Source organism: Heliangelus exortis, chromosome 22 (assembly GCF_036169615.1).
Source record: "Heliangelus exortis chromosome 22, bHelExo1.hap1, whole genome shotgun sequence".
Classification (NCBI taxonomy): Eukaryota; Metazoa; Chordata; class Aves; order Apodiformes; family Trochilidae; genus Heliangelus; species Heliangelus exortis.
In genome coordinates this window covers 2,477,227-2,494,479 of record NC_092443.1, presented here as the reverse complement: position 1 = coordinate 2,494,479, position 17,253 = coordinate 2,477,227, and the positions used below count along the sequence as shown (strand labels likewise).

General features: G+C 52.3%; 1 protein-coding gene across 1 annotated transcript; it reads left to right on the top strand.

Annotated features, from left to right (window-relative positions):
- The first annotated feature begins 2,571 nt into the window (after positions 1–2,571).
- AIF1L (allograft inflammatory factor 1 like) lies at positions 2,572–14,781 on the top strand. The gene is made up of 5 exons (XM_071766039.1): positions 2,572–2,684; positions 7,366–7,432; positions 10,379–10,420; positions 11,530–11,692; positions 13,324–14,781. Exons 1-5 carry the CDS (start codon positions 2,607–2,609, stop codon positions 13,409–13,411), a joined length of 438 nt encoding a protein of 145 aa, XP_071622140.1. The 5' UTR covers positions 2,572–2,606; the 3' UTR covers positions 13,412–14,781.
- The last annotated feature ends 2,472 nt before the right edge of the window (positions 14,782–17,253 follow it).

Genomic DNA, 17,253 nt, shown 5'->3' with positions numbered 1-17,253 from the left:
CTTCAGGCTCAGTGTCCTGCAGCATGAATTCATCCACCAGCTCTGTCCCCAGGGCCTGGGGACAATCAGCTACCAGGGATGACCAATGTTCCTGGGCAGGAGACAGAACCTGCTCTTCTGTGACTTTTCCTGCTCTTTGTGCTCCAGGGTTGGTTTTTCAACGTGGAGTGAACAAAGAACCATCACAGATCTCCTCACTAGGCAGGTCCTTCCATCACAAGGACTGCTTATCAAGCATGTCAAGCTGTAGCATGCTGTGTAAAACCAGATGCTCTCTCATCCCAGTGCCCTGGGTGGAGGCAGATGGGTGCTCCCAGTATGACCACAGCTCCAGCTGGAGCAATCCTCCTGCCTCAGGAGGCTGTTGGATGGATGCTGGAAGCTGGGCCTGCAGTGCCATGCTCATGTGCAGAGGTACAAAGGTGAATTGTGCTGGAGCTGGGCAGAGCTGCTGTACTGCAGGGCATGGAGGTTGGCTGTGAGCCTGGGGAAAAGTGTTTGCAGCAGGGAGAGCTAAACCTGGGGGCAAGCAGAAGCAAAACTGGACCCTTAACCATCTCCTGGCAGGCAGGTTGGGCATCATCTGCCAGTCGCAGGGGCAGAGCAGCTCTGCTCTGTTTCCTCAGGGTACTGCAAGGCTGCCACTGCCCATCTGGTCCTTGTGTCCTGCCCCACCTTGTCTTGGCTCTCATCAGGTCTGACTCTAGCTCAGCTCAACTGCTGGCAGTCCCAGGGGCTGGGAGATGGGGGAGCTGACACGTGCTTTACCCCCCAGCACCCACACACCCTCTCCACTGGAGAGCAGCTGGTTGGTGGCACCCAGCTGGATGTTTAGGGAGCAGCTGGATGGGGCCAGCTCCTGCCAGTGTCACTCCCACTGGGTGGCAGAGGTCAGTGGCTTTTTTGCCTTTAAAGGAAAGGCATGTGCAGTCCCCGTGTGCTTCCGGGCTGGTCTCTTGGGTCACGCAGGCAGCAGAGCCAGCCCCTTGTCCAGCCCACCCTGTGCTGGCTGTGCCATAACTCCAGGGAGCAGATGAAGTCATTCTGATAAGACCAGAAACGAGTTCCCAGGCTGGAGACCACATTTTAACCTGTTTTACCTGTGTTCTTCTGCTCACAGTGATGGAAATCGGGTTCCAGTGGTTCTGGTGTTCTAGAAGGGCCACGGGATTTTCCTACTATGAATAAATTCATCTCCCTCCTAATTCTGCACAAAATCTGCCCAAGGAGTGGGATGCTGCATTGCTGTGGGAGTGGAATGGCAGGGACTCCCCTCTCACTGCCCAAGAACAGCTCTGCAAAAGCAAAACCATGTGGCAGTGGGAGCACAGTGGGATTCTGCATGGCTGAGAGGCAGGGAGCTGCAGCCACTTCCCATCTCCCTGGGAATACAATTATAGGTCTCCAATCAATACATAAATTTGCTGCTGTTAGAGAAATGTCAAGCCTCTGCCTTGTGCATGCTGCTGAACATTTGGTCCATCCTCCCTCCTGCTCTTCCTGGAAAAATATGTTTTCTTTAGCTGGTGACACCTTCCTAGAGTTGTATCCATTAAAAATTCTTAATATAATACAGAGCTGCCCATCCACCTGTGTGCCTGGCAGCAGGAGGGGCACAGCCTGTACCTCTGCTTGCTGTTTCCTCAGTGTGACTGTCTCTGGGGTGGTAGAGGGCAACTGGCTGTCACTTTAAGAAACCACTTTAGGACAGGTCTTAAAAGAAAGGTGCCCAGCTGAGATGGAAGGGGGAGTGAGGGCATTGAGTGCAACCACCCACAGTAAATTCTGGAAAGGACACACATCAGTTTGGTCCAGTCTGAAGGTGACTTTTCCTGCTCTTTGTGCTCCAGGACTCACCTGCAAGCAGCTGGTGCTACACCAAACCACTGAGTTGCTGCCACCAGAATCTCTGGTCAATTTTAGTCTGTTACTGAGTATTCTGCCAAATCCACGGCTAAACCATGTCCCTCAGCACCACACCTACACATCTTTGAAATACCTCCAGGGACTCCACATCCCTGGGCATCCTGTGCCAGTGCCTGACAATCCCTTCAGTAAAGAATTTTTTCCTAATACCCAATCTAAACCTCTTCTGGCCCGACTTAAGGCTATTTCTTGTTCTATTGCTATTGAAAGAGACCTCCCCCCACCTCCCTCCAACCTCCTTTCAGGTACTTGTAGAGGACAAGAAGGTCTCCCCTCAGCCTTCTTTATCTCCAGGCTGAACACCCCCAGTTCCTTTATCCGCTCCATCAAAACAGCCCCTTCCCCACCTCCAGCCCCTCAACATCTCTTTCCTCACCCCACAACCGAACACAGGATGGGAGGTGCAGCCTCACCAGTCCCCACCTACAGGAGGGCAGCCCCTGCCCCATCCCTGCTGGGATACGGGATGGACCCAGGATGCTGCTGCCCTTCCAGCAGCACCTTCCCTGCAAAACTCCCTCCGGGAACAGCCCGGAGCGGGACGGGCGCTCTCAGCCTCCGGTTCTCGGCGCGGAAGGGGTTAAGGGCGGGGGCGGAGGCCCAGCACCGCCCGCCCGGTCCGGCCCGGCCCGGCTCGGTCCTACTTAAGGCTGTGGCTGTAGAAGGGACGGGAGGCGGAGATGGCGGTTCCGCGCCGGCCGAGCGGCGGGGGGCTGCGGAGAGCCCCGCAGGACGGGCGACTGGAGGAGATCAACAAGGTGGGGCTGGGGACGGCTCCCCCCCTCCTCCCCGATCCTACAAGATCCTTGCGGGATCTGGGGAAGGGTGGGATGGGGGCCGGCCCGCCGGCCGGAGGGTCTGGGGGGCTGCAAGAGGGAGGGAAGAAGAAGGAGGAGGAGGCAGGGGGAGGTGGAGCTGCCCCCCACGCCGCTTTGCCTTTGCCCCCCCGATTTGTCTGTGAACCCTCAGGGGGTAATTTGGATTTTTGGGGTGGGTTTGCTCTCCATCCCTTCTGCCCCGCGTCTTGCGGGTTTTCACTCCGCCGGTCCGAGAGGGCTGGGGATTGCTGAGAGTGCCACCAAAGTCCCTTCGGGACCGTGCTCCGGCAAGAAGAGAAGGCATTGTTCTCCCAGAGGGCTTCAACCTCCCCTCTGCTGTATCGAGAGCTTTGATTTCTTCTCCCCGGCGGGAGGAGTGGTTGCTGACTCGAGCCTTTCTGGTTTTAATGGAGAGCCCGGGATGGTTGGATGTCCCACAAGCCCTGGGCAGGGGAATGGTAGCTCCTGAATTAGTGCAAAGTACGCTGGGCTGTGTGCCCTTTATGCCAGGGTCAGGCAAGGTCCTCTCCATGGAGCTTCAGGCTTGCCCCTTCCCTTGCTTGGCATGTCTTGCAGGGCAGCTCTGTTGGCATCCATCCTGGCCAGGGGCAGTTCTGAGGCTGAAAAGAAGGTTTTAACCTCCAAACAGTCAATTTCTAGGGTCATTTCTAGGTGGATTCAGTGACCACTTGTTCATACCCAGCGGCACTTCAGTGTTACAGGCGGAGAAATCAAAAGAGCTGCACAAGATGAGAGGCTGGAAGAGACTGGGCTTGCCTTGCCCTTACATTGACTGGGCCATGAGATGTGCCAAAATGCCCTTTCAGGAAGGAGTGAGAGAGTGGTGGTGAAATTTAAGTCACTGGAGAGGGAATGATGTGATTAGAAACAGGAGGTGCTGAGGAATAAGAGCAGCAGAAGAGGTGCTGCAGGATAAGGTGTAGAATCAGAGTGCTTGGCTGAAAAGGAGCCTTTGAAACCTGCTGCTAGAAGGCAGGAATGACATGTCCTGTGGTGAGGAGGCACACAGGTGGGCCAGAAGCAGCCCCCCTAGTCAAAGCAGTGTTGACCCACGGGATGGGGAGGAGGGGAGTGTGTTGCACCTTTTGCTGCTGTGTCTGCTGCTGCTGAGCTGTTCTCCAGCATCACCTGGGCACGGGGTGGATACAAGATCTTTCAGCTGGTGGGATTGAGTCAGGGAAGCCATACTTCCCTAAGTAGCCATCACTTCTGGCAGGCTTTTCTTCTGGATGAGGGTTGGATGACAAAAATGAAGCAAGCCACATAACTTTCTGCTGAGAGAGGTGGGAGCTGCTTGTTTGCATCCTTGCTGCCCGAAGTGCAGCTAAGGGAGGGGGTTTAAGCAGCTAGAAATCAGGCTGCAGGTAGTACAGGTGGTGGCAGCCCATGGATCCTGAGCAGCCCTTGCCCTGTAGTGGCTTTGGGCAGCAACCCCTGCACTGCTGTGCTCTGCCAGCTCTGCCTGGTGCTGGTGGTGCTGGGGGGATGCTGGTGTGAGCAGGCACGCAGTGAAGCAGCTCCCACCTCCCTCCCTCCCTCTGCCACAGAGCTGATCTGTAAACCTGGGCTGATACTGAGCCAGGGAGGGGTTTCCCAAGCCCTGGAGGCAAAGCAATAAAGTGCTCCTAATAAAACCTATCAGGCCAAATTCCTATCAGGCTTAATCTCATTGTCTCATCCTGGCATTTAGCTCCCTCCCAGCCCTGTTTTCTTGGCTGGTTTCTACCCCAGAGCTCTGCTGGGATAGGGATCTTTGGCAGGCAGTGGCCTGAGTGCACAGATGCTGCTGAAGGACAGCTGAGTCCTAGTATTGAATTCTCTCTTCCAGCTTGATATTCTCCTCTGGGATCCCCTCTTGGCCCTTCCCCTCTTCCTGGGGAATGGCAATCACATTGTTCAGCCTCGTGCATCCAGGTGGCAAGCCTAATCCAGCACAGATTAGTTTCAACCTAGTTTTACCCTCTAATACTCTGGGCTGTGGTGAAGGAATTCAGTGTGCTGGGGAGCAGGTGCCTGCTTCTCCCATTCAGGGCAGGCATGAGCATCCCTCAGCCCCTTCCCAGCCCCAGCAGACAGGGTGGATGGTGTTGAGCACTTCCATGACCCGGTGTGAGCTTGGACTTCTGTCTGGAGATGTCTTTTTGGAGGAGAAAGGACCTGGCTTTCCTTAGGTTGCCTTGCTGGGATATGTGTGGCTGAATTTATTGGCTTAGTAAAGTGTGTCTGCCCAAGAAAGGCTGCTCAGGGCAGGAGCTGGTGGGGGGAGGCCAGGGCTTATTTTTAAGCAGATCTTTATTAATAGAACGTGCCCCTGAAAATGGGAGCTTTAGCAAAGGGCTACAGGAGGAACTTCAACTGCGGGGCCTGAGTCTGAGTCACTGGCCCTGGGGACTGAATTCCTCTGTGCTATTGTGAGTGTTTCCCTTATCACACTCACAGCCCAGCTTGAATACAATGTGGAGGGTAGAATGCCTTTGAAATACACTCTCCTGTTGCTTCCTCCTGTCTGGAGCAGAGCTATGATGCTGGTGGACTGTCCAGTTCCCCTCCAGCTGTACTGCAAGTGGACTGGGTCCTAGCTGTGTGCACGGTGTCACCCATCCTGCTTTCATCCCATGCTGCCAGGGGCTGTTGGACCTGGATTCTGTGTGGATGGAGCATTCCTATCAGTATTCAACATTTCTGTGCTGCTTCTTGCTCTCACATCCCCTGTCCTGGTAGGTTGAAGCTGTCCTGCAGGGCAGTAGTGAAGCTGTGACCTGGTGGCCAGGGGATGCTCTGGTCCTGTTTTGTTTCTCAGTGATGTTTGGCAAGTTCCTCCTACTGAGGCTGTTCAGCAGTGGCAGGGGGTAACAGGACTTCTCTCTGGTGACTTCTGCTGCTGGCTGAGCCCAGGTCTCAAAGCTGAATTGGGCCCTTTGTGTTGAGCTGGCAAATGATATCCCTGGGTAGAAATAACTGAGATAAATGAAACGGAGTTGGCAAAGGAGAGCGAAAGAAGGAACTTGGGAACATTTCACCACAGCTCTCAGTTTGATTTGGTGTCCATGGTGATGAGGGAAGTTCATGTCATGCTGGTTTAGTGGGCATGATCTGTGGTATCCCGTGTGGAGTTTGTGAGGTGGGAGGAGGGGATGACAGTCACTTCTGTCCTAGTGGGCTTCCTACAAAAGCTTGGTGCAGCTGCACAGAAAGGACCCTCCAAAGCAGCGGTGTGCTGGCAGTGAAGGTTTGAAGCATTTGGGCTCCCTGGACAGGTCCAGGCTCCCCTGTCTCAGGGAGGAAGCAGAGTGTGACTCCAGGCAGGATTAGGGTGATGGGCAGCAATCAAGCCTGAAAAGCTTGGGGCTGGCTGTGGCAGCAGGGACCAGACATCAGCTTGGGGCTGCAGCACTTCCAGAGCTGGCACAGCCCATCACACCTGGGCAGCTGGGGTCCAGCCTCCTTTGGGAAGAAATGAGCTCTGGAGGCTGGAGAGCATTTGGGTTCCTCATGGCTGTGTGGAGATCCTGCAGTCCTGGTGCCCCAGTGACTGCAAATGGGGTTTCTTTTGGGGTGGGGAAATGTCTCCTGAGTCACAAATGATGCTGTCCCAGTCCTACCAGTGCTGGAGATCCTAGTTTCTTAGGGATGTGCTCCTGCCTTCCTTGTGAACGTGGATAACAGTGGTGGGGAACACATGCCCCAGGTAGGGAACAACCTCTGTCTCTGTCTAAAAAACCCCTGGAGGTTTTTTTATTCTGGGCAGGCAGTGCATAAGCTGTGCAGATGTTAATGATTTCTGCAGTGAAGAATGTGATGTTGTTGCTGAACACAGACAGAGTCATTAAGCTGTGCTGGGCTCACTGGAGCAGGGGGTGTGGGAGGGCAGGGACAGGACCAAGACCCTGCTGCTCCCAGCTGGGGGGGTTGCTGGCAGGACATAGCAGTAGAGCTGGCTGGGCAAGTTGTGGTCTGTTCTCTCAAATACCTGAAGGTTTTTGAGGTGGGACTAAGGACAAGTGACCAGAACTCACCCAGAATTTCCTCTGCAGCCTGAGTAGTGTAGGGGAAAAACTGGATAGGCAGTTTAGGGGAGTGCAAACCTGTTTCTGCCCCCTAAATACCTGTCCTCTCTTGGTGCATGATGTTATGCAAACTTTGCCTGTTTTGTTTGCTCTGAGTTATCCGAGAGTTCTAAATCTCTGAGATCAGAGTGATTTTTTTGCAAGGAGTACAATCCCTTGCTGGGAATAGGTGGTTCATTCCCATGCTGTGTGTGCTCAAGCAGAGATGAGGGGAATTGAAGCCTTGGATGTTCAAGAAGAGGGGGCTTCCTGCAGATGTTCCAAAGGCACCTGGGGTCCAGCCTTCCCTCAAGCTGCTGGTGGGATATCTGAGACACCAGAAGCACTCCCCTTGCACTGGAATATTAATGACAAGGCATGGAGGGCTTCACCCCATTTACAAGCCTCCTTGTGCTCAGAGGTGGTTCTCTGGGAATTGCACAAGTCTTCTGGGTAATGCTGCATTTGTAAATGCCCTCTAGGGTGTTTTCTTTTATATCTGTTAACCTTGAGGATACCTTTCTCTCTTTTTTTTTTTTTTCTTCCTGTCTTAGGAATTCCTCTGTGACCCAAAGTTCAGTGATGAAGAAGATCTGGAGGAGAAGTTGGCTGTGTTCAAAGGTGAGAACCAGAAGCTTTCCGTGTCCTACTTCAGTCTATTTGTTCTGAATAGATTATTTTCCTCTGCACTTAGATTTTACCAGCCTGACATTCTATTCCAAATACAAGTGACTGAACTGTGATGGATGCCTCCCCCTTGCTTGTGCAATGCAGGGAAACTCCCCCGAGAGGTGTTTTTCCCACATGAGTCTTCGTGTTTCCCCCACTTGCAGGGCAGGGACATGTCACCCTCCAGACATTCTGCCTGGTGACTGCTCTTACTGCAGAACCTGCTGTGTGGGCAAAACCCTGGGGAGTAGCAAATGAGAATGGTTTCTGTCTAGATACCTAGACAAGGTAGCTGGTATCATGGCTGGTGCAGTAGCTGGACTCTTTTTTTCAGTGAGTAGGAGGACTTCTTCCCACAGAGCAGAGCTCTCAGCTGCTTCTTGAAGAAGTTGAGGTCTCTCTCTCCCCAACAGTTTCCTCAATCTGATCTGGTTCTTCCTCAGTCCTTTGGTACCAGAAGCAACAGCAGTAGTGAGTCTCTAGTCCTGGCCAAAGCTTGCCAGAGGGTCAGCAGATCTTGGGCCATTTGTTGGGATGGGAGATAGAGAGAAAAAAACCTGGGGTCCTCTGGAGTTCATCCCCAAAGTGTCAACGGGACAGGATTTGTCAGGGCTGTTCTGGGTGCCTCTGTTTTCTTTCCAAGCAGTAGCTGAAGGCGGTTGAGAAAACACCTTCTGTGTCCCAGTGTCCTCAGGGTTTGTCTCCAGCCTGGCTCTACCCAAATAAATCCTGACCTTGCTTCCATTTCAGGCATTGTCAGCTCTTTGAATTTTGGCTTTGCAAACCACCGTGGATGAATCTGCCTGGGCTTTTCTGATCCTTTACCCTGCTGGGGACAGAGAAGCCTCCAGTGTTCCCCGTCCTTTTTCTGTTGCCTTTTGTAAGGCTTTGGCTTTTGGCTGCAGCTCCGCATTATTTTTCTCATCACAATTGGGGCTCTTCAAACATTGCACCCGTAGGTCACAGGCTCAGAATTCCCTGTAACGAGAGCCCTTGGCATCTCCTCCTGCTGCCTCGTGAGTTTGCCTCCGTGGTCTGTCCTGCTCTCCAGTGCCTCCTCCAACAATCGACCCATTGTGTGAGGATGGGGGGAGTGTTTCTTCTCTGCCGTCCTTCCTGCTGCCCTCCCTGGCCGGGCTGGGAGAGCCCCCGTGCACTGTTTGTGTAAATGTATTTTAGGGAGGGGCTGTGCATGGGTTTGCCCCACCAAATCCCTGCAGCTGGGATGGGAGGGAAAGATGGATGTGTGAGCACGGTGAGGTAAAGCTGCCTCTGTTCTCTGGGCGTTTGGCTTCGTGTCAGCCGAGAAGAAAAGAACACGTGTGCTGGGCACGGACACAGCAGAGCAGGGTTTGTGTCCCTGGGCACATGTTGGGGTGTCTGACCCCTGCCCTGGGACCTGGCAGTTCATTTGCACAAGGTCTTTCTGGTGGGGCAGAGTGTGAGGAGAGCCAGTTCCACATCAAGCATTGCCTTGGCCCCTGAGCACATATCCGACAGATTCAATTTTGTCTCGGATCGGTTGCTTAATGCTTGAAGGGAGATAATTATTCCTGCCTGGAGCATGAGCAGCTTGGGTTTCTACATGGTACTCCTCTAGGTCTGTCCTGGTCAGCTTGTGACAACAGTAATCCACCAGGTGAAGACCTGTCAAGCCATTTGTCTGCCTCTTGCCTGCAGCTTCCCCTCGGTCCAGTTAACCCGGCGCTGTCCTTCAGGAGCACAAGTCCTGGGAAAGCTCTGATGTGTGAAATCCTCTTCTCTCCAGCTCCTCACATTAGCTTGCCACATCTCTGTTCATGCTCATCTGCTTGCTGGTGTCCTTGCAGCAGAGGCAAAAGGTCCTTTTTTTTATTTTTTTTTTTTCCCCTTGGGGGGGCAGGAGAAGCCTGGGAGCATTCGCTTAATTTGAGTCCCCCGTGGCTGTTCTGAGGAGTGAGTGCTAACTGCAGGGATTTCTCCTGCTCTGCGTGGATGGATGGTGGCAGCAGGCATCTTGCTCTTCTCATTTAGCAGAACTGAGATGATGGGGGGGCCCCCTGCAGTGCTAGGAGCTCTATGGTCTGTGAGACAGACAAATCCTTGCCTGAAGAGCTTTAAAGTCTAAATGGGGAACAGCTCGGAAGGGAGGGGGTGGGAAGCACAGGTGAGCCACTCCAAAGGTCAGAAGCAGCAGAGGACAGAAGTCCTGATTTTTCTGTCTCAAGTCAGTGCTCTGTCTGTTATGGCATGCCAGCTTTTGTCCTGCAAAGCTAACCAGACCTTCTGGAGCAGGCTCTGCCTTTTTCTGAGGATGCTGGAGTTGCCTGATCCAGCAATGTTTGGCAGCAGGTTGGAAGGGCAGTCAGCCTGCTCAGCCATAACTGCTCCTAGGTGTGTTCTTGGGTTTGCCCTCTTGATGTGGTCCTCAAGACCATCTCTGCTGGCAGGTACAGCTCTGGGAGTGCAGTGTAGAGTCTGTCCCTTGCTATTCCAGGCAACTACGTCATTTAATCCCCATCCTAATCCGATCGAGCTTCATCTTGGGACTGCTCAGGGGTTTTGTTTTCCTTGCTACTCCTCTTGGGAGGCTGTTCCAGGGCTTTGTTTTTCTGGCTGGAAACCTTTTAACGCTGTTCATGGCTAGCTGCTACCTTGTTCTCATGCCAGTGTTTTCCTTCAGCTTAAATGAAAAGCAGCCACAATTAAAGAGCACTTAACTCTAGAGCCCTGGGATTGAGATAAGGGCACTAAACCCAGGTCTGGAGATGGTCTCCCTCTCCAAACTGTTTGCATTCAGCAGTATATCAGCCTTATCCCCAAATCCTTTAGTTCATTTCTCTTAAGCAGGCAGTGCTCCAAAGACCTGCACACCCCCTGCTCTAGCATCCTGCTAACTTGCTTCTGTATCTCTTCCAGAGAAGTACATGGAGTTTGACCTCAACAACCAAGGGGAAATTGGTGAGTGTCTGGGGGGTGCTGGGCTGGAAGAGCAACAGCCTGATGAAGAGGTGTCTGCTGCTTCCCTCTGTACTCATGTTGCAGAGGAAGAAAACCCGTGGGCTTTTGCCATCTCCTGCCTTCCCTGGATCTTGATTGCCTGCCAGGGGCATCCTTGGCTGTCCAGCCCCTGCCTCTCAGCTTCCTCAGTCTCTCCTCCCTTGCTTCAGCATCTAAACTCTTCTCATTCCTCTTCTCCTCCTGAGTCTCTTCTTAATTCCTCTACTTCTTCTCCCGTTTTCCCCACCAACCCTTTTGTCTCAATCCTCAGCACCTCCAGAGCTGGGAAGCTGCTGGGCTTTGGGCAATCCTGGGTTTTGTCTGGCCTGAGGCAGAAGCTGTATAAAACCCTAAACACTTCCAATGCAGAGGAGCTCTTTGCTTTGCTGGGAGGTGAGTGGAGGGAAGCAGAGGGGACTTGGGTGTGAATCTGGCTCAGCTGAGGAGCCCTGGTTTGGACCCAGAAAGTACCAGTTTCATAAAGATCCAGCTTTCTGCAGGCCTGGAGCTGACACTGGAATGTAATCACCATCCTGTACCCTTCCAGGAGGCTCCCACTCCTCCTCCAGTCCTGGAGCTGAAGGAAAGCCTGTGTGGAGCTGGAGGAGGCTGAGGCTGGGCTGCAGTTTCCGGGAGGGAAGGGGCCACAGGTCTCAGCAGGGCAGCAGAGCAGTGGAAGGAAATGTCCCGTGGTGATGGGCAGAGCCACCCCTTCCCTCCTGCCTCTTTGTCTCTGGCTTTAACTCCAGCGTTGCTTCCCTCCTCCCCATCCTTGTGATTTTTGGCACTGTGGTTTGAGCTGGAGAACAGTGTCCCCACGTGTCTTTGGAGCACTCTTTTGGAGTTTTCCTCCTCCTGCGTGCATCATCTCCTATCTCAAGCTGCACAAAACAGGCAGTGATGCTTTCTCTGTGCTGATCAGTACAGCAGCAGGGGGTACTGGAAGTCTTCTCTGGGCTTTCAGCACCAGAGCCTCATTTGAGGTGATCTGAGGTGGGAACTCGTGCCTGTATCCCCGGGGTTGGTCTGTGCTCAGTGGGGTCACCTTGACCACCTCTTTGCTCTTGCAGATTTGATGTCTGTCAAAAGGATGATGGAGAAGATGGGTGCTCCCAAGACCCACCTAGAACTGAAGAAGATGATTTCTGAGGTGACTGGAGGGGTCAGTGAGACCATCTCATACCAGGACTTTGTCAACGTGATGCTTGGGAAACGTTCTGCTGTGCTGAAACTGTGAGTGTCCCCAGGAGGGGGGGGGACACAGGGGAGAGGCAGGACCTGAGCTGGGTGCTGGGGAGCTGGGAAGCAGAAGCTTTTCTGCCTGGTGAAGGTGGAGCTGTGAATGGTTGGTGCTGGTGGAGGGGAGATGAGGACCTTGGGGGAGTTTGCAGAGAGACATGAGAGGGGGTGTGAGGCTCTGTGTGGGCTGAGCTGTGGTGAGCATTCATGGCAGAGCTGCCTGCAGTGTGCCAGCACAGCCTTCCTCCCACGTGCTCCATGCTGAGCCATTCTCTCCCTTTCCTGAGAATGTGCAGGCTGTGAGACTTCTTCCCATCTCATTCCTGGCTCCTGATGGATTTGGGGACACAGGCTTGCCCTGTGGACGGTGTCAGGACTTCAGCAGTGGGTGACTGTCCTGCCAACACCTCCTGTTTTCCCCAGGATGCTCCCTCCCTGCCTGAATTTACAGGGAGTGGCAGTAGATGGAGGCTGGAGACATGCTTGGAACAGCTGGCTTGTGCTGGGAGAGGTTTTCTGTGCTCCAGACTGCCAGCACCAGCCTCCCACGGCCCCCTCTGCCCTCTTGAAAGGCCTCTGAAAGTTCTGCTGTAACAAATGGCTTCCGAACCCTTTCTTGGCTCCATCTCCACCCCATTGAAGTCTGCCTTTCCCTTTCACAGCCAGGGAGGCTGGCCCTGCTTTTGTGCCTGTTACCACCATGAATAGGAGCTGCTCCTCTCCATCCCCCTTGCCCCTTTTTCTGCAGGCAGCTTTAAAAATGCAGCCAGCTTTCAAGGCAGTTTGGGAGGAGGGATCTTGCTCCCCCTTCCCCCATGGTCCCTCTAAGCCTGTGTGTGTGTGTTTGCAGGTGGTGAGTTTCTCCTCTCCCCAGTGAGTGCCCTGTGTCTGTGTGTTGGGATGCTCCTCTTCCAAGCACACACGTGTCCTCTCCTGACACCCCTGCTCCTTCTTTTTTCATTCCCAGGGAAGCAGACAGAGCCTGCAGCCTGTCCCCCCTCTTCCATCTTTCCTCTCAGCTGCAGCAGCTTTCACAGATGGGTCCCTTTTTTTTTTGCCAACAGATACCCCATTGTTTGTTGGACTCTCAGAACAGGAGCAGAAATGTAAAACTCATCCCAAGAGCAGTGCAGTCCTTTGATCCAGGGTGGCAGCTGGCATTCCCAGAGTAGCTGCAGTCCTCTGGAACACAGTGCTAGTGGCTGAAAAATGCTTGGGATTCTTTTAGCCAGTGCCTTGCTCCTTGTCACTGGCCTCTTTCCTGGCTGTGGCTGCTGTTGCTTGCATGGTGTTGGCTTTTGGCTGCTCTGCTCTGTGGTTATGTACAAGGTGGGCCAGGGACAATATTTGCTTTTATGCACCAAGACAACTTGGCGTGCAGTGTGTGACCAGGGGATTTTTGGGAAGTGGCTGTCTACATAAAATATGCTAATCCTCTGGGCTCTGAGAGGAAAACTAGCAGAAGCTTTGGGAATCCACTTTTGGACCCTGCTGGAAAAGCAGAGCAGTGTGCCTGGCTGGCAGCACTGCCCTCTGATGGCTTTCCCTCATCTGGTGTCTTTTGCAAAGAAGGCAGGTGCTATTTTTTCAGTAGATAATTTTTTTTCATCTGTTGTGTTTTGCAGGGTCATGATGTTTGAAGGAAAAGCCAATGAAAGCAACCCAAAACCTTCTGGTCCACCTCCAGAGAGAGACATAGCCAGCCTCCCTTGAAGAGGGACTGGCTGAAAAATTGGCTCTGTTTGCTTTGGGCTGTAACAGAGGTTACCTGTGCTTTGTTACTTTTTACTGTGGACAGTCCTAGTTTTCAACTAACCTGCCTTAGAGGAACAGCAAGGGAAGCTGGAGACCCCCCCAGCTCATGTTTTTCTGCTGCATCCCTTAGCCAACTTGATTTGTTAGACACTGTAGCACCAAGTGTAAAAAAAAAAAAAAAAAAAAAAAAATCCTGTGATTTTACCCCTTCCTCTGCCCTTTCTCAGACAAGGAGAAGCTTTCTTCTCACCGTATGGATTCAGATACCTGTGCCTGTCATGACAGGTCCCTACAGGGCTTTGCTGGCAGACGTTGGGTGCTTCTCTGGCAAAACCCCTGACAGCAGCTTCCAGGGTGCAAAGAAATAAGTGCCTTCTCTGCTCCAGCCTATGCTTCCTGCCTTTGGAGTAGTTTTTCCCCTCCTGACCTCCTCAAAGCACAAGTTGGGCTCCTGGTTGTGTGCCAGGTGAATGTGGGAAGGGGCACAGGGATTTTCCTGCAGGGAGGCTGTGAGAACAGCTTCTCTCCACTCCATGGGTTCATCCTGGGGTCAGATCTCTGAGGAGGATGATTTAAAGCTACCTTAGGGGCCCTCTTCCTGCTAAATTTACCTGGATCTGCTCAGGTGCATGGCCTGTGAGTGGGTGGCTGTCTGTCCTGCAAAACCAAAACTTTTCCAGCCCCTCAGGCAGGCCTGGAGGAAATGAAACCTTCAGGTGAAAATGCAGCTGTGTGACCAAACTGTGTGTCCTGCCAGAGCAGCTGCAGATGGGGATCAGTCCTCACCCAGATGCTCTGGTTTTTTTGAAGACCTGATTTTTAAAGACCTGCCTGAATGTTCTGCTTGGTCCCCTGGGGCTATCAGTTGGGTTTTCCTGATGGATCAGCCCTCCAGTCTGTAAAAAAAAAAAAAAAAAAAAAAAAAAAAGGCTGTAGGTGTGGAGTATGAGCTGGGATCCAGACATAGCTGGGACTGTGTTGTCCACACTCTGGTTACTGCAGTGATTCTTCCTCTAGACAAAATCTCTGGAATCCAGATGTTTGCTCTTTGCCCTCTCCCCCACTCTTTTCTGAAATGTTCTTGGCAGTTTTTAACTTTTTTTTTTTTAAATCATGGTTTAATAACTTTTTTAAAGGAAATACAGATGATTAACTCTACTACTAGGCTGATTGTTCCTGCCAAAGGCTGCACTTTTAAATAAAAACAAAACGAAATGCATTCTCGCTCCTGTTTGCATGAAAACCAAAACTGTAATGGAGAGAAAAATTGTGAGCAAAAGCAGCATTAGTCTACTTCAAGGACTGAAAATAAATCTTCTGAAGCTACACTGTGTCAGTGTATTTAATTCAGCTGTTCTGAAGCTCAATCCATTCAACTGGTTGCAGATTAAGTGAGCTGATTTTCTTGTCTGTTAATATAAACCCTTAAAGATCCTAGAGATAGGTTTGGAGTGCCTTGATCTGATCTTTATCTGTAATAACTGACCAAATGCTGCAGAGTTTGAGTTACAAAATGCAGAGGCTGCCTCCTGAAAGCTGCCTTTTAATTTATTTATTTTTTTGTCTGAGTGAAAGAAAGCAGGTGGTGGTGCTTATTTTAGGGAATAACTTGTTTATCAAGAGCAGACACTTGTAATGCTTCCCTTGAAAGAGCATTTTTTTTTTTTTTTTTAATCCTCTCTGCTTTTGAAGCAATTGCCTGAGGTTCTTATTGTCTGATAAGAGTTCTCAAAATGGAGACCAGGTTTCCTGGGGGAATGACAGGATACCCTTTTTTCCATATGTTCCTCAAAAGGATAGAATTGCCTTAGATCAGAGCCCTGGGTCTCTTTCTGCTGCCTTTTAGCCTCTGGGGATGCACCTGCTTTTCTGGGCTACGTGTGTTAAAGCTGTCGTTCAGTTAGAAAATAAAGGGAGCATTTTACACAGGGGAAATTCAGATGTGGTTTGCTGCAGTTCAGGTCACTGCCCAAAGCCATGCCTGCTTTTTTTTTTCTCTGTGGAAATCCTTGTTCTTTTTGGTCCTGGAAAAATCAAGCAGAACTTGTTTAGGGCTGGAAATAATCTTTCCCAACGTGTCCTTGTCCCCACAGGGTTAAGTGAGGCACCTCCTTTGCTGGCAGTGAGTGGGGTCTGAACCCACAAACTTGAGGCAGGAGGGGGGGAAGAAAGAAAGAAAAGCTTGAAGGGAAAAAACCCACCTTGAAGGGAAAAAACCCACCTTGGTTTTGTGTAGCCCTGGGGCAGAGCTGTCCCTGCTCTTCCATCTTCCCAGGCAACAGGAGGAGCACCCCGGACCCAGACTCAGGGAGTGGGAATGGCTCAGAACTGCAGCAACCTTCCACATCTGTGTGAAAAAAAAGGTTTAAAACCCCTTACCAAGGGTTGATGGTTAAGGTGAAGCACCTGGGACCCCAACCCCAGCAGGATCTGTCCCCTCAGGGTCTCCGAGGGCGGCTCCATCGTGGCATCCGCCAGGTTGGGAAAGAATTTTGGGCTTGTTGAGTCCAACCATCATCTTTACTCTGTGAAGGTCTCCCCTAAATCATCTCCCCCAGCTCCACACCATGCTGGGTCACCTCAAGGGGTTTGCTGGGTCACCTCAGGGGGGATTTGTTGGGTCTCCTTAGGGGGTTTTGCTGGGTCACCTCAGGGGGTTTTGTTGGGTCACCTCAGGGGGGTTTGCTGGGTCACCTCAGGGGGTTTTGTTGGGTCACCTCAGGGGGTTTTGTTGGGCCACCTCAGGGGGGTTTGTTGGGTCACCTCAGGGGGGTTTGTTGGGTCACCTCAGGGGGGTTTGCTGGGTCACCTCAGGGGGGGTTTGTTGGGTCACCTCAGGGGGGTTTGTTGGGTCACCTCAGGGGGGTTTGCTGGGTCACCTCAGGGGGGTTTGTTGGGTCACCTTAGGGGGTTTTGTTGGGTCACCTCAGGGGGGGTTTGTTGGGTCACCTCAAGGGGTTTGTTGGGTCACCTCAGGGGGGGTTTGTTGGGTCACCTCAGGGGGGTTTGTTGGGTCACCTCAAGGGGTTTGTTGGGTCACCTCAGGGGGGTTTGCTGGGTCACCTTAGGGGGTTTCATTGGGTCACCTCAGGGGGGGTTTGTTGGGTCACCTTAGGGGGTTTTCTGGGTCACCTCAGGGGGGGTTTGTTGGGTCACCTCAGGGGTTGGGGGGTGCTGGGTCCAGCAGAACCAGGGCAGCTCCTGCCTCAGGATGGGGTTTAAAAGTCATGGAATTGTTTTGTATCCATCCTGGGTGCTTATTTCCATCGAGCTTCTCTCTGACCGTGGGGTAATCCCTGCGAAATCAGGTTTCTTACAAAAAAAGAAGAAGCAGGCAGAACGTGTGAGTGCTGAATTTCTTGTCACTTTGGGCAAGAAGTGACATTTGGGGGAGACGTGTCCAGCACCAACCTCACGCCCCCTGCCCCTGCCAATGGTAATAAAACAATAGGGTTTTTGAAATAAATGTCTTTATTTCGGTTGCTCTGTTCACTACTGAGGTGGAGCTGAGCTGTGATTTTAAATTTCCTCCCCCAAACACCTAAGAGGGGAACACTGCGTGTTTGTTAAGAGCCGCACAGAAACTTGGCCCGTAGCCTTTAAAAAAAAACCTCCGAGACGTTCTCCCGAACCAGGAGAGAAGGCAGCAGGATGCCAACCCACAACACCCCTTGAGGACAGCTTAAAAAGAGCCCACAAAGCGGACCCTGAGGAGCGGCCATGTCTCCTCCCCGCCCTCAGCCTCCGCTGGAGGACTCCCGGACCATCGAGAGCTGAGGTGCAGAGCGGCCCTCCCGGAA